Below are 24,267 nucleotides of genomic sequence, written 5' to 3' on the forward strand. Positions count from 1 at the left end.
AAAGTACTTATTTACCATTATGAACACTGCCTATCATTTTAACATAAAATATATAATATGTTAATATTGCAATGATAACAAAACCACTGAAATGAATGTTAATTGTTTTATTCTTGTTGCCAAATACTTTATACACAAACAAAAATGTCAAAATTCTATACCAAAATTACCAATTTTTCTGATTGAATTTAATTATCTTATTAAAACACTAACCCTAGTGAATAACAAAAAGAATAACATCTTCATGAATCATTATAATAAGATATTTTCAGAGTGAATATAATTGTTTCTTTTTTGTATTTTATTTTTATTTATATTTTTTGTATGTTTGAGCATTGTTAATACCTGTGTTTGGTTTGCTAGACATGTTTGATGTAGCAATGTAAGTTGATTTTTGTATTATGAATAAAATACATTTATAAAAAAATAAAAAAAAAAAAAAAATATATATATAGAACCATATATATGTTTTGTTGGGCAAAATACACAGAAACCAGTGTGTATACACACAGGGTGTGGTGATTTGTATGTGGTGATTTGTATGGTACAGTGGGACTTTTTGTAAAAGGGCTTTCATAAGGATGAATGTCTGTTTTGCTTTTCTGAAATCAACAGTGTACATTGAGGCAAACATAGGTTAACAATCAAATGTGATTATTCTTTATTGGTAGTTTTAGTACATTGTAGCCTTAGGACAATCACCAGCATGTCCCTTTAAGAGATTATTTTTGCCTGCCAGGTTCTTTAGTGTGAGAAATGTATCGTGAACAAAAATATAAACGCAACATATAAATGCAACATTCAAAGATTTTGCTGAGTTACAGTTTATATAAGGAAATCAGTCTATTGAAATAAATTCAGTATTTCACATGACTTGGCAGGGGCGCAGCCATGGGTGGGCCCTGGAGGACATAGGCCAGCCAACTTGGGAGCCAAGAAGACCCCATTGGGGAGCCAGGCCCAGCTAATCCAAATGAGATTTTCTCCACAAAAGTGCTTTATTACAGACAGAAATACTCCTCTGTAGATTCTTCATATGGCACACCTGTCAGATGGATGGATGGATTATCTTGACAAAGGATACAATCCTCACTAACAGGGATGTAGACAGCCATGTGTGGGCCCGGGAGGACATAGGCCAGCCCACTTGGGAGCCAAGAAGACCCCACTGGGGAGCCAGGCCCAACTAATCAGAATGAGATTTTCTCCACAAAAGGGCTTTATTATAGACAGAAATACTCCTCCGTAGATTCTTCATATGCCACACTTGTCAGATGGATGGATTATCTTGACAAAGGATACAATGCTCACTAACAGGGATGTAAACAAATTTGCGCACAACATTTTAGAGAAGTAAGGTTTTTGTGCATATGGAACTATTTTATTTCAGGTCATGAAACATGGGACCAACACTTTACATGTTGTGTTTATATTTGTGTTCGAATCAAATCTTATTTGTCACATGCGCGGAATACAACAGGTGTAGACCTTACCGTGAAATGCTTACTTATAAATCCGTAACCAACAATGCAGTTCAAGAAATAGAGTTGAGAAAATATTTACGAAATAAAATAAAATAAAAGCTAACACAATAAAATAACAATAATGAGGCTATATACAGGGGGTACCGGTACCAAGTCAATATGCGGGGGTACAGGTTAGTTGAGGTAATTTGTACATGTGGGTAGGGGTAAAGGGACTATGCATAGATAATAAACAGTAGTGTAAAAACAAAGAGGGGGGGGGGGGTCAATGTAAATAGTCCGGGTGGCCATTTGATTAATTGTTCAGCAGTCTTATGACTTGGGGGTAGAAGCTGTTAAGGAGCCTTTTGGTCCTAGACTTGGCGGTCCGGTACTGCTTGCTGTGCGTTAGCAGAGAGAATAGTCTATGACTTTAGTGACTGGAGTCTTTGACAATGTCCAATGTATTTATGTTGGTTTGTCAAGGTCGATTGGTTGTTCTAATTGAAGATGGGTACAGCATGTGAAAGTGACAACTGTTAAACTGTTTTCACCTTTCAGAGTGGGGCCTCATGGGATGTTATTCCTGGAAAGCTTTGCTAGAGTCATCTCTTTCACACCCTCTGTCCTACTAACTTACTGACTTCAACATTTGAACTGTGGACATACATAATTTTGCTCATTTAATTTATACAGGTTAAATCTTCTGAAGCCTTGGAAATCTCTTCATAAAAGTTCTACTTAAGTTGTTTTTTGGGGTATCTGTACTTTTTACTTTTACTCCACTAGATTCTTAAGGAAAAGATGTACATTTTACTGCCATACATTTTCCCTCACACCCAAAATTACTCGTTACATTTCAAATGCTGAGGCAGGACAGCAATATGGTCCAATTCACGCATCTATCAATATAACGTATTGTCATTCCTACTGCCTCTGATCTGGCGAACTCACTAAACACAAATACTGAGTTTGTAAATGATGTCTGAGTGTGCCCCTGTGCCGTCTGGTATGCTTAATATAAGACATTTGATGTATAGCATTTACTTTTACTTAAGTATGACAACTGAAGACTTTTCCCACCACTGTACATGAGTGCATTTAAAAACAGATACATTTAGACTTACTCAACCAGTATTTTACTGTGTGACTTTCCCTTTGACTTAAGTCATTTTCTATTGATGTACTTTATCTTTACTTTTACTCAAGTATGACATCTGTTTTCCACCACTGTGTATTTGTCAGATAAACATTGTGTCTGAAGATCAAGTCTTTCCTCAGCAACCACTTTGAATACATTCACAAAGTACAGGATCATTGCCTTATAGCTGTTTATTGTGTATGAATCCAAAGTGAACTGATTTTCAAATACAATTACAAATCACACATGTTCGTTTCATCTTGTCCCTGAAACAAATACAAATATAAAGTATCCAATATTCACATGTACTGTAGGCCTGGCCTACTATAGTACATTGATGAATAAGTATCAACTCTAAAACGACTCAATATAAAACCACAGAGACGTATGGTCTGAATGAAACAATGCAACACTCATTTTTGGCAGGTAAGATCAAATACAGTCACGTCTCTTTACAAAATAATTAAATTACATTCCTTTAGTTACGAATAGCAATACATATCTGTACTTACTACGTCTAATCATGTATGTAATGTATGTATGAAACAGCAATATAAGGACCTGCCTGAACTACATTTGAATTCAGATTCTACTGTATATTTTAAGAGGCAATTACATTCTGTTTCATTAGAATTGACTCACGTTTGGTGATAAGATCCATTACTGGAATAATTTACAGATATTGATTGGGTTAGTTAGTAACAAAGGCACTTCAAGGTTAATAGATGGACATACAGGGAAGCTGAGGTGTCACACTCCACTCTGGAGGGTGATCCAGGACTGTGCTGTGGTGGAGTGGATGCTGAACGCAGGGTACACAGGTTCTCTGAACACAGCCCTAAACGTGTGCAGGTGCTCCCGACAGCCCTTGGTGCTGTGAAAGATCAGTATGCCCCCCTCATAGTCCAGCGCCACCTCCACCCTCAGCGGCTGATTGGTCTTTTCAACCAGCGCCATGTTTGAGGAGGCATGGCACGCCGTCAGCTTCTTGTTCTTCCACTGCAGACGCCAGGAGACTGGGTTGTGGCCCAGCCGGCTGTGGTCACCCCTCCTGGGCACGCTCTTGTAGCACAAGCCCACTGACCACATGCTCTGGTCGCCCACCTCCACCACCCAGATGTGCTCCCCACTTGTGAAGCTCTGGGAGCAGAGGACCTGGGGCGCGGTACTGAACCTCTCTGGGTTATCAGTGGAGGCCTGCTTGATGCCAATGTACTTGACTGTCCGCAGGTCGTTGGAGAGCAGCAGGCTGGGGTGCGCTGTGGTGATGTTGAAGGTCAACTCCAGAGGGTTGAGCTGGACAATGAGGGCCTGGAGGAGCTGCCCCATCTCTGCCCTGAAGTCATTCATCCTCAGGCTGTCTTGAAGCCGCTTGGTGTTGAGAGGCTCTTTGGAGAGCACTCTGGCCACAGTGCCTGTCACCACTTCTGTGAGCTGTGATTCGATCAGCAGGAACCTGTGGATGAACAGATGCTTATCAGTCACTGAGAGGACCTCGGCAGAGCTCTGGTTGGCCTCCATCAGCTCCTTCTGCTGTTCCTCTAGGAGCCCCAGGCCCCTCTGCCAGATCTTCCTTTGATGGCCTCTCTCCTCCTCCAGCAGCAGGCTCATCCTGTCCCTGTACCTGCTCACCAGACCAGCCATGCTGTCCATCAGGGCCACAGCAGTAGACATCAGCTTGTCCCTCACAGCATCAGAGGTGCCCTGGTCCTCAGCAGCCCTCTGCAGCAGGGTCTTGGTCAGCTGCAGCCTGTTGGCCACTTCCTTGCTCCGGCTCTCTAGGACCCGCCTCATCTCCTCCTCAGCCACCTCAATAGTCAGGACATCGTGATTCTGGTGGGTGCCCTTGATGAAGCAGGAGGCGCAGAGGAAGGTCATGTCGCTGACACAGAAGTACTCCAGCAGGCGTCCATGGATAGCACAGCTCCTCAGGCCCAGCTTAGTCTGGGGCTCCACCAGGTCATGGCTCCTGAAGGATTCCCTCTCAGAGTGGCGCTGCAGGTGCCTGGCACACAGGGACATCTCACACTTTAGACAGGTCTTGATGGCCAACGTCTCTGTGTCCAGGCAGTGGTCACAGCGTACCTCCAGCGGCTCTCTCCCAAGGTTCTCCACTAGCGCAATGGCCCTGTAGCCTTCTATGATGCCGCAGAGCTTGAAGTTCTTGTGCAGTGTCTCTGTACCACTGTACTCTTCTCTGCACTCAGGGCAGCGAGGCAGGCTCTTCTCTCCACTGCTGGCGTCTGTAGCGTTAATGCAGGCAAGGCAGTAGTTATGGCCACAGGGCAGATAGACCGGATTTGTGTAGAGCTCTAGGCAGATAGGGCAGCTGAGCTCATGTTCTAACAGCTTCTCTGCTTTAGACAGAGGCATGGTCCTTCCTTGTTCACTCTGATTCTCCACACTGGCCTCAGAGCATACTGAAGAGACAAAGGGAATGAGAGCAAGACAAGGAAGTGAGCAATGATATTTACTGGCAACCAAAGTCGTAACGTGTGCTGAATAGCATTCCTAGAAGTGATACTGCCAAGACTCCTGCCATCCTTGACAGTATGTCGACAGAACAAATAATAACGTCATTCTTAAAATATGTTCTGAATCCACTAATCAAAAGTATTTAAACGAACAAAAATAACCTCTTACCTGAGGAAAGAAATTAGGATCTGGTGAAGAGTTGTACACTAATGGTTGCTTGGGTTATAGGAAACTGCCATGTAAGATGGGTGAACTCAGTATTGTACATACAAACATGTCCCCCATCTTACCATGTTTACTGTAAACACTTCACTTTAAATTACAATTCCACTGTCTCCCAATTTGTGTTTTGTTTTGTGTTTTCACCGAAGTGGTGGAAAATTACAAGTTTTAAGCCAGGTCAACAGCGGATAAGAAGAGGTCTCTATTTTTTTGGTTTAGTTTATTTAGGACAGCTAAAAACAAGCAAACACAGAATTCAGTGCAGGCTTAAAGTCCTACTTCAGTCTCCTTTTCAGCTCATTTATCATGTGATTTAATTAACAAAAGGCACACCTCTATCGCTCCTTTATTGTTCCTCAAGCAAGGGGGGGGTGACATCAGAAGGCACATCTCTATCGCTCCATTGTTCCTCAAGCAAGGGGGGGATGACATCAGAAGGCACATCTTTTATTGTTCCTCAAGCAAGGGGGGATGACATCAGAAGGCACATCTCTATCGCTCCTTTATTGTTCCTCAAGCAGGGGGATGACATCAGAAGGCACCATCAGACCAACTCCTTGAATGGCCTACTCAGACCAACTCCGTGAAAAACACTATTTTGCTCAAAAGACATATTTTTACCCTTAAGTGTTTGTACATGTTTGTATTTATACGTGGGGTATTGTTTTTCAACAGGATTTTTTTTTTGCTGGAGTGTGTCTTCCAGGACAAAACAGGGGAAGTCAAAAAAGCTCCAAAAGTCCAGCAGGGGCTTGCCAGGTGGCCCTCCTGTGATCATACAGCATGACTAAAACATATGGCCTAGATAACAAACAACAGACAGAGCAGATTTGGGACATGGTCTTACATTAGATTGTGCGACGATTCCGCCTGCACTGATTGAGAGACGAGTGTTGCGTAGGAGTGACGCCACCTGTCGGAAGACAACGGGGTTGGGGTCAATTCTATTTAAATTCTAGTCAATTCAGAAAGTTAACCAAATTCCCAGAATTTGAAGAATTTCAGTGTACTTCCTGAATTGACAGGAATGTAAATGGAATTGAACCCAACCATATATCATGGAATATTGCAGATTAAAATCTAAATTCAACCTTTAAAGTGTTATGTAACGCTAAATAATAAACATACTGTAGTTTTCATGCAATTAATTGTATCTTGGATGTTGACATTTAACTTTTATTTATTCAGGAGAACCCATTGAGACCAGGGTCTCATTTACAATGGTGACCCGAGGACAACAATACAACACATTACAAATAAAGTAAACTACAAATTACAGAATCAACACTTACAACTTCAAACACCACAAGTACAATTATTTACATTCAATCCAAACAGTTGTGACTCTCATTAAATTCATTCAACATTAAAGTATTAAACTGGCCAAGAGGCACCAGAGTGTCAAGATGTAGGGAGTTTGGTAGGCTATTCAAAAAATACATACTAGTGGAACCTCGAAAGTTGTGAACCTTGAGACCTGTGAAGGGTTTGGTATCTCATATTTTAAAATGCTAACAGTGATGTGAGGTAGGTTGGAATCTTGTGTAGTAGAGATTTGTAAACAGCAAGGGGGTAATGAAGTGATCTACGGGACTTCAATAAGGACCAGACATCCGTTTGATACAGGATGCAGTGATGCATATTAAACCTATGGTAGACGGCATCCGAATGTTTATTAGTAGTGACTGCTGAATTCCGATACATGGTGTCACCATAGTCAAGAACTGCCAGGAAATCAGACTGTACAATCTGCTTCCTGCTGTTTAGGGAGATGCATGATCTATTTCTATAAAATAAGCCTACTTTAAATCTCAGCTTCTTAACTAGCTCATTTGTATGCTTTTTAAACTCCACATTATTGTCAATCCAAAAGCCCAGATATTTATAGGTGGGAACCTGCTCAATGAAAGAACCATCCAATGCATAAATGTGAAAGCCATCTAAAATATTTCTATGAGAATTAGAAAACAGCATACATGTAGTTTTTCCTGCATTAAGTACCAATTTAAATCAACAAGGACTTTCTGCAAGGCGACAAAATCAGATTACAGCTCCAACGTAGCCTGGTCAGACGTTGGGAAATTCAATACATAACAGAGTCATCTGCATACAGATTAATGTTACAGGTTTTTGCAGATAAACCAATATTATTTACATAAATAGTAAAGAGGACAGGTCCCAAAGTCGACCCCTGAGGGACACCTTTAGTAATATCGAGGTAACTTGACACCATCAGAGAGCACACAGGTGGCCTATGTCAGGGAGAGTACCCCAAAAACATTCCAGGCCACTAGGCATCCACTACTAATTCACTATTATAGTGCCTTTGGCATCCTCTGCTGGAGAGTTGGACTGGGACTTGACTTTGCTGTGCTACAGTGCATTTGGAGAGAATAATTTGGTGCTATTATGGCAGAGATTTGAGTTGTAATTCATAAATTGCCATTTAGTTATTAAGAGGCAGATTGGTTACTGTTAGAGGCAGAGCCTGACTTGCGAGGGCGTGTGCCATTTCCCAGGGAATATTAAAACTACTCTGGCACCACAGGTAACTTTAAACTCCTGGTAATATGCTGGGCTTTGAAGTGGCACCACTTTTTTATTCATTTCATTGCACCCTTTTCTCCAAAATACTGTAGCAATTTTCAATCAGACAATGAGGGAGAGACAGACAGACAAGGCAAGAAGGGTCTTCTATGCCATCAAAAGGACATAAAAAACATAAAAACATCAAATTCGACATACCAATTAGGATCTGGCTAAAAATACTTGAATCAGTTATAGAACCCATTGCCCTTCATGGTTGTGAGGTCTGGGGTCTGCTCACCAACCAAGAATTCACAAAATGGGACAAACACCAAATTGAGACTCTGCATGCAGAATTTTGCAAAAATATCCCACCTTTACAACGTAAACACCAAATAATGCATGCAGAGCAGAATTAGGCAGATACCCGCTAATTATCAAAATCCAGAAAAGAGACGTTAAATTCTACAACCACCTAAAAGGAAGTGATTCCCGAACCTTCCATAACAAAGCCGTCACCTACAGAGAGATGAATCTGGAGAAGAGTCCCCTAAGCAAGCTGGTCCTGGTGCTCTGTTCAAAAACACAAACAGACCCCACAGAGCCCCAGGACAGCAACACAATTACAGTAAACCCAACCAAATTATGAGAAAACAGAAAGATAATTACTTGACGCAATGGAAAGAATTAACAAAAAAACATATAAAACTAGAATGCTATTTGGCCCTAAACAGAGAGTATACAGTGGCAGAATACCTGACCACTGTGACTGACCCAAATTTAAGGAAAGCTTTGACTATGTAGAAAGGCCGCTGTAGGCAGACTATTGAGAAAGGCCGCTGTAGGCAGACCTGGCTCTCAAGAGAAGACAGGCTATGTGCACACTGCCCACAAAATGAGGTGGAAACTGAGCTGCACTTCTTAACATCCTGCCAAATGTATGACCATATTAAAGACACATATTTCCCTCAGATTACACAGATCCACAAAGAATTTGAAAACAAACCCAATTTTGATAAATTCCCATATCTATTGGGTGAAATACCACAGTGTGCCATCACAGTAGCAGAGAGAGAGGGGGGTAGAGAGCGAGAGATAATTATCATTTGTCAATCCTTAGAAAGAATCAGTAGGCCAGCATATTTTTGGGGATTATAAACTTCATCCATAAAAAAGCATTCTAAGCCCCCATCTTGGAACAGTAATGAGCCTTTTTCGAACATAAGGTGAGGGGGGTTTACAAGAGCCAACTTCAAAACAAATATCCCACCGCTTTTCAAGCAATGTCAGATATAAAGGACACTTTTTATGGATTTACTCTAAGACAGGTCTCTGGAACGGCCCTAAAATGTCTGAGATGCCTAAATATTCCTACTACCTGTATATATTGTTTACTATACAGCAGTTTAATTTACACAGTGTTACATTTGATGGCTTACTATGTGTCTATCAAACCACACTGCTCTACGTTTACTAAGGTATTAGGAGAAAGTTGCAACCAATAACTGTCTGTCACGGTAGACTGACATTTTGAAACTTTTAAATATGTTAAGGAGACAGTAATATTCTTTACTGCAACTGTCTCTTATCCAGGCCAAGCACATCCTGCTCTAACCATAACATTAGTTGATACCCCTCTGACCCTGAACTGTGTCCAAATCTATATCACCTCTGCCCCTGCTGCACCCTCAGCATATCCAAACATTAGACATGCAGTCCCTTTCTCCCTCAAACCCTGCCCACAGGAAGTGTCTCTTCACTGGAGGAAATGGAGGCCAGATGTGGGGGTGTCCCACAGCTTTGGGCAGTGGGGTGAAGGGTGGCTGTGTGACAGGAGGGAGGGGAAAGTATCCCTGTTGGAATTTGTGCAATTCATCACTATGTTAGCTTCCATTCTTTGGGATTGGTTTGAGTGTTATTTCAAAGTATCTGGCATGTGGGAAAATAATACGAATTTTACATGCAATGGAGTTTTTCTTCAAGGCTGCCAATGTTTCACACACAAAATATTGTAAGAATAATTGAAAAACCCCTGTGTAGAGTCATAACTCACTCACCACCGTATAATAGATCTATTAAATAGCAATTCTGAGTCCAAAATAACCTGTCGGGAAATGAGATATTAAAGCAGTGTGTTTGCAGTCATCATTAAAGCTTTGGGTTACACCATTGGAGATCTCTGCTTTACTACTGCTCATTTCTCTTGTTGAATTAGAATAGATGTGGACTGAGGTCATAGCTAAAGTATAGAACATTCCGGGGGATGTCAGCCATGCTATAACAGACATGGTCCCTCACACACAGCAGTTTCACTGTGTCTTATTATGACAGTTTAGCTGTGAACTGCTTCATTATACAAGTAGATTCACCAGAACTGGAGGGTTCAGAAATATTGCCATTCAAGTTGTCTTTTTCCAGCATTTTTTATTTCGATGGTCAGTCCTTTCATTGTTTGGTGTGTTACCACTGCAGAAAACTTAGTAAAAAAAGAGAAAATAGTGGCCGAAACATTATGTCACATCCCTGACGAGGAAATGAAATGTGCAACATCAATCAGGCAGAGTAGAGGAGATCAAAGAGCGCCCCACACCCTCCATCTGGTTCTGTTTGGGGAGACTTTTTTCCCCCTGCCTCTCTCCTTCGTTCATTCCCTTTTTCTACTCTGAGACTGGGTTCTTCTTGTTTTTTCTGTCAGGCATTCCTCCATGTTACAGAGACAATGACATAGTGGCACGCAAGGTAGAACCAGTCAGAAGACGATACCTGTCTCAGTTCTTATACACCCCTCCGTTTTATATCTGAACTGGAGATGATTTACTGTTTCTCTGATTGAGTGAAGGTCTCAGGTATACCCATATGCTGTCATCACATCTCTATATCCGAATGTGGAGTCATGTTTGTGTTACAGGGATGTTTGTGTGTATATGCGTGTGTGTCTATTCATGTGGTGCATGTGTGTGTCTGTGTGTATAAGGGCAGGTAGGTGTGTATGTCTGTGTGTATAAGGGCATGTAGGTGTGTGTGTCTGTGTGTATAAGGGCATGTAGGTGTGTATGTCTGTGCATATGCGTGAGGGTGTGTATATAACCTCCACATGTGATAACATTCTGCCGTCTCTCTCAGTGGAAATATTTAGGCTAAGTCCTCGTTTGAGCGTGCAGTTCAAACAGGAGAAGGCAGAGATTTCTTACCTTTTCCAGACGTCGGCTATCTCCAGGGGGCTTTCCATACAACACAGGGTATTGTGAGTACGCTTGGCCCCTCTTTGGAAATGTGCTGTGTATATGTGTGTTTATATCAACCCTGATATCCATTTTCCATTATTCCGTTAGCTCTGAGATATTTATTTTTACGGTGAGGGTGTTCAATGGAATTGTAATGTATAAATAGTTTGATCAGTCACAGGCGTCTCGATGACTCTGAGGAGGACACACTAACAATGCACCCCATTGTACCAATTAAAGCTAGAGTCTTTCATTGAAACAATAGCAAAGCGGTCACCCCACCTCTGTTTTGGTAAAAAGCTGGATGGGCCTGGAGAAATGTATCCACTCTCAAATTCATAGACGAGGTCAGCACAGGTGCATCAAAGCTGGGACAGAGAGACTGAAGAACAGCTTATTTCTCAAGGCCATCAGACTGTTAAATAGCAATCTCTGGCCGGCCTACACCCAGTACCCTGGCCTGAACTTAGTCACTAGCCGGCAACCACATGGTTACTCATCTCTGCACCTTGTCGGCTGCTGCCATACTGTATGTACATAGACATGGAACACTGGTCACTTTAATAATGGAACACTGGTCACTTCAATAATGGAACACTGGTCACTTTAATAATGGAACACTGGTCACTTCAATAATGTTTACATACTGTTCTACCCATTTCATACGTATATACTGTGTTCTACTCAAGTCTATCCTATTCAACTATTGCTTTACATATACTATTCTATCCACGTATTCTTTAAATATACTATATATTCTATTCACATACTGTCCATAATGTCCACACATTCCATCACATATATACACTACCGTTCAAAAAATGTTGGGGTCACTTAGAAATGTCCTTGTTTTTGAAAGAAAAGCACATTTTTTGTCCTTTAAAATAACATCAAATTGATCAGAAATATAGTGTAGACATTGTTAATGTTGTAAATGACTATTGTAGCAGAAAACTGCAAATTTTGGGGGGAATATCTACATAGGTGTACAGAGGCCCATTATCAGCAACCATCACTCCTGTGTTCCAATTGCACGTTGTGCTAGCTAATCCAAGTTTATCATTTTCGCAGTTGGTCGCAGTTGTAAATGAGAACTTGTTCTCAACTGGCCTACCTGGTTAAATAAAGTTTAAATTCAAAATTCTAAAAATTCTAAAGGCTAATTGATCACTAGAAACCCTTTCTCAATTAAGTTAGCACAGCTGAAAACTGTTGTTATGATTAAAGAAGCAATACAACTGGCCTTCTTTAGACTAGTTGAGTGACTGGAGCATCAGCATTTGTGGGTTCGATTACAGTCTCAAAATGGCCAGAAACAAAGAAAATCCTTCTGAAACTCATCAGTCTCTTCTTGTTCTGAGAAAAGAAGGCTATTCCATACGAGAAATTGCCAAGAAACTGAAGATCTCGTACAACGCTGTGTACTATTCCCTTCACAGAACAGCACAAACTGGTTCTAACCAGAATAGAAAGAGGAGTGGGAGGCCCCGGTGCACAACTGAGAAGGACAAGTACATTAGAGTGTCTAGCCTGAGAAACAGACGCCTCACAAGTCCTCAACTGGCAGCTTCATTAAATAATACCAGTCAACGGGTGAAGAGGCAACTCTGGGATGCTGGCCTTCTTGGCAGAGTTCCTCTGTCCAGTGTCTTGTGTTCTTTTGCCCATCTTAATCTTTTCTTTTTATTGGCCAGTCTGAGATATGGCTTTTTCTTTGCAACTCTGCCTAGACCCTAACATATTTGCAAAAGGGTTTTCTAATGATCAATTAGCCTTTAAAAATTATAAACTTGGATTAGTTTTTAACACAACGTGTGGAACACAGGAGTGATGGTTGCTGATAATGGGCCTCTGTACACCCATGTAGATATTCCATAAGAAAATCAGCCGTTTCCAACTACAATAGTCATTTACAACATTAAAAATGTCTACACTATATTTCTGATCAATTTGATGTTATTTTAAAGGACCAAAAATGAGCTTTTCTTTTAAAAACAAGAACATTTCTAAGTGACCCCAAACGTTTGAACGGTAGTGTATATATACTGTATATATAGGATTGACCATCCAGGATATCAAAATGAAAACCATGTTTTGAGGCTATACAGTGTTTGTTTACATTTTCATTGTTTTACTCCACTGTTTGTAAACATTCTTATATTTGGTGTACTGGTGGGGTACGACAGTTGACGTTTATAAGTTCTATTTTTCAAGAATCAATGGGTATATATCATTATTGATGTCCAAAGATAAAGGATTCTAGCTTTAAAGGTAATGTTGCTTGTATTACTAGGCCTATACGCTGACCTGTGTTGGGTATTAATTCAGGTCAGTTTCCTGATTATACTTAAACCAAGATAATTATTTTAAATCAACAGATCACCGATTCCCCCGACTTTACTGCCCATCTGGACCGGACAGTGGAAGTCTGGCATGTGTTTTATCTAGAAAGTTTGGCACGTACTTAATCTTGGTAGGTAAAACAGATGTAGGTGAATTTTGTTTGTGTACTGTAAGTATGTTGACATGAAGTCTCTTTCCGCAGGTCCACATTTCTTCAGAGAATAACCCACACCACATACTAAATGCACTCAAGTGATTCCACATATAAACATTGTACCCTAGTGCAACACAACCCAACGTCCCTGATGCATTCAGTGCACTTTTACATTGGAGGGCATTCATGGAACTGTTTTGGACTGAGGCCTATTCGAATCGAATCTCAAAAGTCAAGCAATAGATTTTGTTCTTGTGTTGTGGATGTCTGCAATGTTTGAGAACTGAGTGACGGTGGTGGAACTGAAGGGTATGTTCATGTTCTGGCACAGAGGATGAAACAAATGTTTCCAGAGGCACCCCTTAGATTCAGAACCTCTCATTCTTTCCTTTACTTGAGCTAATTTTGCTATTAGACTTCACTGCTACTCTGGTATGCCAGTTTCCCCTTTAGCCTACCGCTCAGAAGACTGTGCCAGGTCTCCAGTAAAACAAAGTGAATCTGAACACACTGTCTCTGAGGCTTTTTCTGACTTACAAAACAATGGAACTGTGAAATTGAATGCAATGAAACTGTACAGACGATTCAGTTGGATGAAAGGTTAAGATAATGACAGCCTAGTTCTATAGTATCTATCTCTCTAGAACTACTAAAGAGTGTTTTTTCCTCTTCCTCATGCAAAGCCTCTAATTATTCTAAGAAACCTGGGCACACTAACAAGGTCTGTCCTGAGGAGTTATAGTACATCATGTGAGGAGAATATTGTCTCGTTCCTACTTTCAAAATCCAAAGGAATTGATGATGGTGTTGAGTTGTGGAGACTTTAAGAAGGGAAAAGGAGGTATGGGGGAGGGGAGCTACTTGTTTTGGAAGAAATCTGGAACCTATAAACTTGGACAACTTATACGAAAAAGAACGGCAGAATATCCTCATCTGATTGGTCAACCCACGTGCCTTTGTCTCCGCCTCATCCCTTTACCCTTACCAATCACAAAACGCATTCTCTTCCTGTTATGCTTGGCCTGGCTGTGCCTTAGAACCCATCTGGACCAATCTGTGGAACAGATGGGTGGGAACTTACAAGTTCCATCCTCTTTCTTCTTTAAAAAGCCAGATGCAGGTTGGCTGCTGTCTTACATTGAGCTAGGATACTGGACGCAACTGCTGTTCTGAATGTAGCGAGCAGATTGTATTGTTAAATTGTTGTCATGTCTAGATGTAGGCAACATATGGATTTCCAATACTGAGAATTGATTATTTTTCCATTTGCTTTCTATTGCTAGCAGACCTGGCAGATCACTTCTGGTATTTCTATATACAGGCTTGCCATAGAACAGAGAAACTAAAGGAGGCATAGCCCATTAGAGGCCCTGAATGAGAGAACAGAGGAGTGGGATAGAAACAGTGTAGCTGTAGAAACAGGGTTAGGTAGATAGACTGCCATGAGAGAGGATCCGTCAAGCTGTGGTGAATACCCTGAGGGAGGGGTGGTGTCCAGCGAGGAGGAGCCAGACTGTGCTCCAAACAAATGCCCTGTGGTGGTGGCAACACCAGGGGCTGGCGGGCGCAAAAGGGTCACCAGGAAAGACAACATTTCATCGCCAACAGAGGACAACAAGTCAACGACAGGAGGGCCTCCCAGTCTGATCCCATCAGGACCCAAGAGGCCTAAGAAGAGTCCCCAGCCCTCCCTGTCTCCTCTCCCCATCCCAGGCCAGCCCCTGGAGGACCCTCAGCACCAGCGGGTGGTCGCCAATGTACGGGAGCGCCAACGGACGCAGTCCCTGAATGATGCCTTTGCCTCGCTTCGTAAGATCATCCCCACGCTGCCGTCAGACAAGCTGAGCAAGATTCAGATCCTGAAGCTGGCCTCACGCTACATTGACTTCCTCTACCAAGTCCTGCAGAGTGATGAGATGGACGCCAAGCTGGCCAGCTGTAACTACCTAGCCCACGAGAGACTCAGCTATGCATTCTCAGTGTGGAGGATGGAGGGGGCCTGGTCCATGTCCGCTACCCACTAGCCCTCCCACTTACCTCTCTAACACCCTCTCGCCCTCCCCTCCTGCCCCCTCGCCCTCCCACAGCTGCGCCCTCCGGACCAAATCTCCCATGACCTCTGACCCCTGCTCTCTGACCCTTATCCTCACACCATCTAACTCCTCCACCACTCTACACCAGGTATGCACGATACAAACCATTCATACTCAACAGTATCTTTCCAAAACAAAATGTCACTGTTTTATATTTCATGCAAAGAAGTAGTAATTCAACAGATCTGCTGAAGGTGATCAGAGATGAACCTGGTGTTTTAATATAGTATCAAATGCAATGCTGGACATTTGCCAGAATGAAACCTAATAACTAAGCCAAGTAAGTAAATCACAAGGGAGGATCATAGAACAGCACATCTTAGGTCCCCACAAATCTGTTTTTACATACAAGGTATACTGTAACTATTCTACAAGATCAGTTTGTCCTGAAAATTGCTATACGATGGTAGCTAAATGTAGCCCATGATTATCATTATGAGTATGGACATAATAGGAGGCCATTGTTCTGTTATTTCATACATTTAGTAAGAAATAGCCTTTGAACAAATCCCACCATACACAATCTTACTTGTATTCTAGTTTCTATACATATACTAATTGTATTTGGACAAGAAATCATAAAAATAATCATTTACAACTTCGTAATAAACTTGATCTTTTTTTAAAATATATATATTTGTATATTTATGTGAAAGGCATATAAGTATTAATTCCTCCAGAGAGAGAGAGAAAGAAAGAGTTTTACCCAGCCAGCCATAACTCATTGTACCTAGTCTCATCATTTTAGATAATAATAATAATATTAATCGGCCTTTGAAGCCAAATGATTGTGAAAAAAAGTAACATTACAAGTTTCACTTTCCTACACCCAAACCAAGTCCTTTTTTTATTATTTTGGTAGTAAAACCGTCCTTTGAAATTCTTTCCTTTTGGACGAAAATGAGATAGATCTTGACGAGGCTGAAAAAAATAACCTGGTTTTGAGAAACCATGCAGCAGTTAGCCATCAAAGGAGAAGTGATGGCTGTCTACTGCACTTCCACAAACCAGTTAAATGAAAGAGGTGCCATTGATTCTTCCAGCTCCACATCTCCATGGTAAAGATGGCTATCAGACACTTCATCAGTGGCTGTGCCTCCCTTCACCAGTGGCCACACGTTTGCCATTTGAAACCACTGCTTTACCCACTTCACAAGAGGTACCGTTACCACGCTTCTGAGGGATGTCTTGTTCATACTACAGTCAGCACAGTGTGTTCATACAACCTAGCACACATTGACATGTTATTCGCTGTGACATTCTCAAACACTGTCCTCTAGAAATTGTGTTTGAGGCGAATGAAAGTGAAATGCCCTTTGACCCTTTCTTAAATACCAGGTGAAATGAATATAGGAGGAACAGGCGGTTAGATATGAGTGATGCATTCTCAGTGTTTGTGTTTGCTGGGATGGCCGTTGTGTCTGCAAGCTGATTCTGAAGGAAGACATGATTTGCTCCTTTGTCATTAGTGTCCTGTAGTATTCTCCAGCTAATGTCTTCTTAACCTTTCTCATGTTCTCCCTGCTATTCTATGGGGTTGCTTTGGAATATGTGTGTGTGTGTGTGTGTGTGTGTGTGCCACATGAATACAGATTTGTATTCTGTCAGGGAGGCATCAATGTTTATCCCTGTCTTTCATGGAGATCAAATATACATTGGTGTTTTAGCCTGCTTTGTTCTTGTTGCTGAACTTATTGCCACACTCTGGCTTTCGATTGGACGTTTATACTTATATTTATTGCGTTTACTATTGCCTTTATATGCATGTTTATTGATATTATCCAGTTGCATTTAATCAAAATACCACATTTTACAAGGACATGGTCAACAAAACACACAGCCCTGACCTCCAGGGAAAATGGACGTAAACATTTTAATACTGAAGGGAGTTATGCCCATTACCAGTTTAACTGTTAAAGTGCAGAGATTTTATTAGGCATCATGAAATAATAATGTGTTTTTCTTTAAAGCAAAAGGAAATAGCATATTTAGCATTATGTTTGAGCACTTACAGAATGTTTCTATCTTGTGTCTCCCCAGCATAGGACCAAGGCGATTGAGAAGCCTTCACGTTGGTCTGCAATCCCTTTGATTACTGGTTTGTACTTACACCTCTGGACCAACTAAATCACAGATCTCAGCCCTGCCCTCACTCTGGAGAGGTACTGTAGAGACTCGGCTTCCTCGAGCGCACACCGAATCGTCAGGGCAACAATTTTGAGCTACTAGCAGGCCTGGAAGACAGACAACTATAGCATTTTATGACCTGGAAATTGCAACTTTGACTTAGAAACAGTTTTGTACAAATGTAAGTCATGTGAATGTTCCTTTTCTAGTGTAAATGCATGTAGTCACAAACAATAGAACATTCTTGATTAAAAGGGAATCAGTTGCTGTAAAGAATGTATTTGTATTACCATTGTAGATATGTGGATAAAACATGCCTTGTGATTTTCTTGTCCATATAATAAAACGTGTGTCTCATCTTATAACCGGTCTCACCTTTAACCCTGTACTGCGACGACACCAGCATGGTCCACCATCAGCCTTCTATATTTGGAGATGGACGATGACACAATGGCATTTCTAAACACCAAATACATCTGAAATACTTGGACTATTATCCTTCTTTGTGTTTGTGTGTGAAATAACCTGGGATCTATCTACGAGTTACCCTGTCAGCCTTAATTAGTGCTCTAGAACATACGCATCGTTAAGAAGTCTGCTCTGGCAGACTAAGGTATAATTGCACATAAAGCTGTTGTTCTTTTGGGGGGAAATAAGGCCTCTAAAATATTTATTGGTTGGAAAGAAATCTTGTGATATACCCAACCACAGAAGCACATGTGGATACATGCATTAATGGACCATGAGAGTGTACACTGTATATCAAACATGTCACACCTACACATGTGCACACACAACATTTTCAATTTTAATTAAGAGAAAATCCGTACAAAATAGACATTCTTTCTATACACACATAGGAAATATGGAGGAAACAAACAAGGTCAAATAAAAGTGTGAAAGTATGAAAAAAGATTCAATGTCATTTTTTGTTATTCTAAACTTGTTAGTGAAGGCGACCAATACATGATTCAAGGCACATGTGTGATGCATTTTGGTCTTGAGTATCTATTTACAGTGACTTTAGCAAGTAGATCATAAAAAGGACAAGAAGTCGATCATAAAAAGGACAACATAAAAAGAAATGGTGAGGAGTGGCCCACTGGCAACTAAGACAAAATGAGTGTGACCCATAGACCCCTGGAAAACTTTACAGGAGAGCTAATGTACAGTATTCAACACACTTTAACTCTAACAGAGTTAAACCCTTCATAGACAACAGATACCCACTGGTGCACTACGAGACAGTCACAACACAGTCACTGTCAGTTCTACGAGACAGTCACAACACAGTCACTGTCAGTTCTACGAGACAGTCACAACACAGTCACTGTCAGTTCTACGAGACAGTCACAACACAGTCACTGTCAGTTCTACGAGACAGTCACAACACAGTCACTGTCAGTTCTACGAGACAGTCACAACACAGTCACTGTCAGTTCTACGAGACAGTCACAACACAGTCACTGTCAGTTCTACGAGACAGTCACAACACAGTCACTGTCAGTTCTACGAGACAGTCACAACACAGTCACTGTCAGTTCTACGAGACAGTCACAACACAGTCACTGTCAGTTCTACGAGACAGTCACAACACAGTCACTGTCAGTTCTAAGAGACAGTCACAACACAGTCACTGTCAGTTCTACGAGACAGTCACAACACAGTCACTGTCAGTTCTAAGAGACAGACAACACAGTCACTGTCAGTTCTAAGAGACAGACAACACAGTCACTGTCAGTTCTAAGAGACAGACAACACAGTCACTGTCAGTTCTAAGAGACAGACAACACAGTCACTGTCAGTTCTAAGAGCGTTTGAATGATGGTGGCTGATTCTATTTCATTTTATACAAGTCTTTGAGGCGACCTTATGGGCAAACATTGCCCAGAGTCTTGAAAACAAAACATATAGCTAATACAAAGAATAATGAATAATGAACAATGAAAACTGGCAATAGTTATGACCTTCTTGCACATACATGGTCTCCTAGACACACATAGCTATCCACAGTGGTTGGTACAGAGTATAAGAGGAAAGGGCTAAAAGACTTGTTAGCATGGTTACCATTCTCTCTCTCTCAATGCCAACTAGGGGTGAGGATGCAGCTGAGGTTAGAGAAGAATGTCTAGTTAAGACAACCTTGATGTGTATCACCAGTCGGAGCACCAGCACAGAGAGCATGTTCCTTTCAAAAGGTGCCTTGTAAATATTGTTTTAGACAGAAGTGGATGCTCTCTCTCACTCTCTCTCTCTCTCTCTCTCACTCTCTTCGATTTTGTATAAAAAAAGAACATGACTTCTTCAATATGGAAAACACAATAATACGCAGTAATAGAGAGCATATGATACATTTAAACATTCAGCCACACTCCAGAGGTATGGGGTCATATACAAAATAATATTGTGAATCTTGTGAAAACACATTTCATAAATATGTCTTCTGAATTTGATGGTGGACAGTTTCTTTTCATTCACCGAATAGCTTCCAACAATGAGCGCAATCTAGATGAAATGCCCATTAAGACAAACTACATAACATCTAGAATGAATGTAGAAACTGGAACTGTGAAAAGTGGAATGTGGAAAACATTTCAACTCACAACAAAAACTATCTACATTGGAAGTCATTTCATGAACACACAAAATAGGCTTGAGGAATTCTCACAAACTAGTTTCAGTTTGGAGCAGGCTTAGCGTGGATGTGTATAGGTACAGTACATCTGAAAATTAATAATCAGCATGATGTCAAGTACTGTATCATACATTCGAGTGGAAATGGACTCTCTCCACAAGGTCTATAGGAGAAGTATACACCATCATAAAGCTACATCTCCATAGTGCTAAGAGTAATAGTATGTTGGATGGTCCATAAAGAAGGTTTTCACATGGAATAACACACCAAACCAACCGTATTGAGCTCTACTTGATATAGCCAACCGTATTGAGCTCTACTTGATATAACCAACCGTATTGGGCTCTACTTGATATAACCAACCGTATTGAGCTCTACTTGATATAACCAACCGTATTGAGCTCTACTTGATATAACCAACCGTATTGAGCTCTACTTGATATAACCAACCGTATTGAGCTCTACTTGATATAACCAACCGTATTGGGCTCTACTTGATATAATCAACCGTATTGAGCTCTACTTGATATAATCAACCGTATTGAGCTCTACTTGATATAACCAACCGTATTGAGCTCTACTTGATATAACCAACCGTATTGAGCTCTACTTGATATAACCAACCGTATTGAGCTCTACTTGATATAACCAACCGTATTGAGCTCTACTTGATATAACCAACCGTATTGAGCTCTACTTGATATAACCAACCGTATTGAGCTCTACTTGATATAACCAACCATATTGAGCTCTACTTGATACAACCAACCGTATTGAGCTCTACTTGATATAACCAACCGTATTGAGCTCTACTTGATATAACCAACCGTATTGAGCTCTACTTGATATAACTGCTTGTGGATAATAACAAGGCAACTGAACTGTGAAATGAATGTACACAATAAAATAGGCATGTCTACAGGTCAAAATGGTGGTCCTGAAAAAACAAACATCAACTTAACACAGTAACCTCACTGGTCCAACTACAGTAACACGGCCACACTGCAGACATATTTAAGACAGATTTCTTTGGGAGATGTCCATTAAGTGCATTAGAGCATTTGACTAGCATAATAAAACTACTAATAGCCCTCAATGGTAACTACCGTAGGAATGAACATACATTTTGTATTTCCTCCCAAACAGTGGTAGGTCTTCAGCTCTTCATAAGATAAATTGGTTTATTTATTTCAGTTTGGTCCTCGTCATGTCAGTAAGACATAAAGGGAAATCGTGTGCGAATGAAATGCATTTCTGACTGTGTGTGTGTGTGTTCAGTGTCATAAGATAAAGGATTATTTATTTCATGTGTCTATGCAAACTATCATGTCAGTAAGACATAAAGACATGTGTCCATGTGAAATGCATTTCTGACTGTGTGTGTGTGTGTGTGTGTGTCTATGCAAAGGATGTATAAAGACATGTGTCTATGCAAAGGATGTATAAAGACATGTGTCCATGTGAACGATGTATAAAGACATGTGTCCATGTGAACAATGTATAAAGACATGTGTCCATGTGAACAATATATAAAGACATGTGTCCATGTGAACAATGTATAAAGACATGTGTCTATGCAAACGATGTATAAAGACATGTGTCCATGTGAACAATGTATAAAGACATGTGTCCATGTGAACAATGTATAAAGACATGTGTCCATGTGAACAATGTATAAAGACATGTGTCCATGTGAACAATGTATAAAGACATGTGTCCATGTGAACAATGTATAAAGACATGTCTAAGAACAGCAGTGGAATATCAGAATACAATCAGGGCAAACAGGAAGTTTTTGCAAATGCACTTAGAAATACTAATTTGTGTATACATGCATGAGTCTTCTTAGAATGTGAGTGGATTTCAGAGGAGAAAAATATCTTCCAATCCTCAAAGTTGAACAGGTAATTAAATAATCTAGAGCCCCCCCCACACACCCCCCTCGACGTTTGGAATTTTCAACGGTTCACATTACGGAATGCACAGTGCAAAAACAGATAAAACCACATCTTCATTTTCTTCTTTAGTGGTTAAACTGACTATTAATGACATCAAGGATTGACCGAGCCATTCAGCAGTTGCCAGGTGCTGGCCGGTCTCGGTCTCTCTCTCTCTCCAGGGCCATCCTCAGAGCCACTGACTGGTGTCTGCTCTGCTCACGGACACAACAAGAGACACCCACAGACCTGGTGCTAGTATTGCTTTACTGTAAGTGCCTCAGTAAGACCTATTATGTCTGTACTTTAAAATACCAAAAAGTTTTTAAAAGGCCAAAAAGTGGTCAATATCACGGCACCGGGCTGGTATCCTTCTGAATACACACAATATAAATGATTCTGTATTGCTGACCATGGACAGAGTTAGTTTAATAATCAGTTGTATGAGAATATCTTTTATCTCACATATACACTGACAGGGCTTTGGTGTGGTGTCAGAAGGCTACATGAGTTCCACTGTGTTGAGTTCATTTTTCACTGTGTTAAGGTGCGCTGCATATAGTCTGAGGAGAATGGACGGTGGTCTTTGAGGCACTGTGTGATTTTAGGGCCTCACTGGTTAAGGCAGAGATCCACAATCTACACTCCTCCCCCTCGTCGTGTGACAGGGAAGGATCTCCGAGGCTATTGGGATGTCCTGAAGGAGAGATCTGTGAGGTTAAAGGTCAGCATCTTCTACATGGAGTCCTCATCTTGCTCCATAGGCTCGTCTGGGTGGCTGGGGGAAACACAGAGATGATGGTTAGGAAAAACATAACGTATCACATTTGTAACATACTGTACAGAGGAGTCTGCCCTTCATTGTGAACATTGTGGGGAGTATTTATGAGTGTTGGGTACTGGTGGTCAAGTCATACCTCCTGCTGGTCAGGACCCCCACAGACAGAGAGGCCAGAGCATTGACAGCATCAGTCTCCTCACAGTCTCTCCTCTGAGCACCCAGGTAGGACAGTCCCACAGAGCTACTGAACAGCTTCAGGGACTGCCAATACTGACCTGAAAAACAGGTAACTTTATTTGCCTAAACCAAAGCCAGTAAGCACAAACACTTGGATGAGAGCTGTGGGCACTTCGGCTGCAGTCAGAAGGTCTGGATGTCCAACTGACATAAATGCTAGTCCCTCCTACCACATGGGTCCATATGGTGAAAGATCAATATCATTAATAGCTTTGTAGCCTACTGTATTAAATCATTGTGTGTACTCAGGAAGTCTCTGCATTTTACAATAATTAGGATCAGACAAGAATAAAGGGATATACAGTGGGGCAAAAAAGTGTTTAGTCAGCCACCAATTGTGCAAGTTCTCCTATTTAAAAAGATGAGAGAGGCCTGTAATTTTCATCATAGGTACACTTCAACTATGACAGACAAAATGAGGAAAAAAAATCCAGAAAATCACATTGTAGGATTTTTTATGAATTTATTTGCAAATTATGGTGCGAAATAAGTATTTGGTCAAAAACAAAACTTTCTCAATACTTTGTTATATACCCTTTGTTGGCAATGACAGAGGTCAAACGTTTTCTGTAAGTCTTCACAAGGTTTTCACACACTGTTGCTGGTATTTTGGCCCATTCCTCCATGCAGATCTCCTCTAGAGCAGTGATGTTTTGGGGCTGTTGCTGGGCAACACAGACTTTCAACTCCCTCCAAAGATTTTCTATGGGCTTGAGATCTGGAGACTGGCTAGGCCACTCCAGGACCTTGAAACGCTTCTTACGAAGCTACTCCTTCGTTGGCCGGGCGGTGTGTTTGGGATCATAGTCATGCTGAAAGACCCAGCCACGTTTCATCTTCAATGCCCTTGCTGATGGAAGGAGGTTTTCACTCAAAATATCACGATACATGGCCCCATTCATTCTTTCC

The 24,267-nt window shown here is 41.1% G+C and overlaps 3 protein-coding genes across 10 annotated transcripts in view; 1 reads left to right on the forward strand and 2 right to left on the reverse strand.

Moving 5' to 3' along the window:
* Positions 1-1,796: 1,796 nt before the first annotated feature.
* LOC112216115 (E3 ubiquitin/ISG15 ligase TRIM25) lies at positions 1,797-5,328 on the reverse strand. The gene is made up of 2 exons (XM_024375832.2): positions 5,248-5,328; positions 1,797-5,024 (listed from the first exon to the last, which is right to left on the reverse strand). The coding sequence occupies exon 2, from the start codon at positions 4,975-4,977 to the stop codon at positions 3,355-3,357; it is 1,623 nt and encodes a 540-aa protein (XP_024231600.1). The 5' UTR covers positions 4,978-5,024; positions 5,248-5,328; the 3' UTR covers positions 1,797-3,354.
* Positions 5,329-10,921: 5,593 nt separating this feature from the next.
* On the forward strand, positions 10,922-18,681 carry twist3 (twist-related protein 2). Of its 2 annotated transcripts, XM_024375833.2 has the most exons (4): positions 10,922-11,071; positions 13,430-13,524; positions 13,597-15,729; positions 17,682-18,681. In XM_024375833.2, the coding sequence occupies exon 3, from the start codon at positions 14,991-14,993 to the stop codon at positions 15,570-15,572; it is 582 nt and encodes a 193-aa protein (XP_024231601.1). In that variant the 5' UTR covers positions 10,922-11,071; positions 13,430-13,524; positions 13,597-14,990; the 3' UTR covers positions 15,573-15,729; positions 17,682-18,681. The 2 variants fall into 2 exon arrangements, with proteins under 2 accessions (XP_024231601.1, XP_024231603.1); XM_024375835.2 differs by lacking the exon at positions 13,430-13,524 and having other exon boundaries at positions 10,931-11,071.
* Positions 18,682-21,771: 3,090 nt separating this feature from the next.
* hdac7a (histone deacetylase 7a) overlaps positions 21,772-24,267 on the reverse strand; it is a 74,452-nt gene continuing 71,956 nt past the window's right edge. For all 7 annotated transcript variants that reach the window (XM_042299487.1, XM_042299485.1, XM_042299490.1 and 4 more), the window contains 2 exons: positions 23,258-23,396; positions 21,772-23,118 (listed from right to left, as the gene is read on the reverse strand). In XM_042299487.1, coding sequence (XP_042155421.1) covers positions 23,076-23,118; positions 23,258-23,396 — 182 coding nt within the window. In that variant the 3' untranslated portion in view covers positions 21,772-23,075. The remainder of the gene's footprint in view (positions 23,119-23,257; positions 23,397-24,267) is intronic.

This window comes from Oncorhynchus tshawytscha, linkage group LG16, assembly GCF_018296145.1.
Source record: "Oncorhynchus tshawytscha isolate Ot180627B linkage group LG16, Otsh_v2.0, whole genome shotgun sequence".
Lineage (NCBI taxonomy): Eukaryota > Metazoa > Chordata > Actinopteri > Salmoniformes > Salmonidae > Oncorhynchus > Oncorhynchus tshawytscha.

Coding starts and splice junctions, on each gene's coding strand:
- LOC112216115 (XM_024375832.2), bottom strand. CDS start 4,977: ATGCCTCTGTCTAAAGCAGAGAAGCTGTTAGAACATGAGCTCAGCTGC.
- twist3 (XM_024375833.2), top strand. CDS start 14,991: ATGAGAGAGGATCCGTCAAGCTGTGGTGAATACCCTGAGGGAGGGGTG.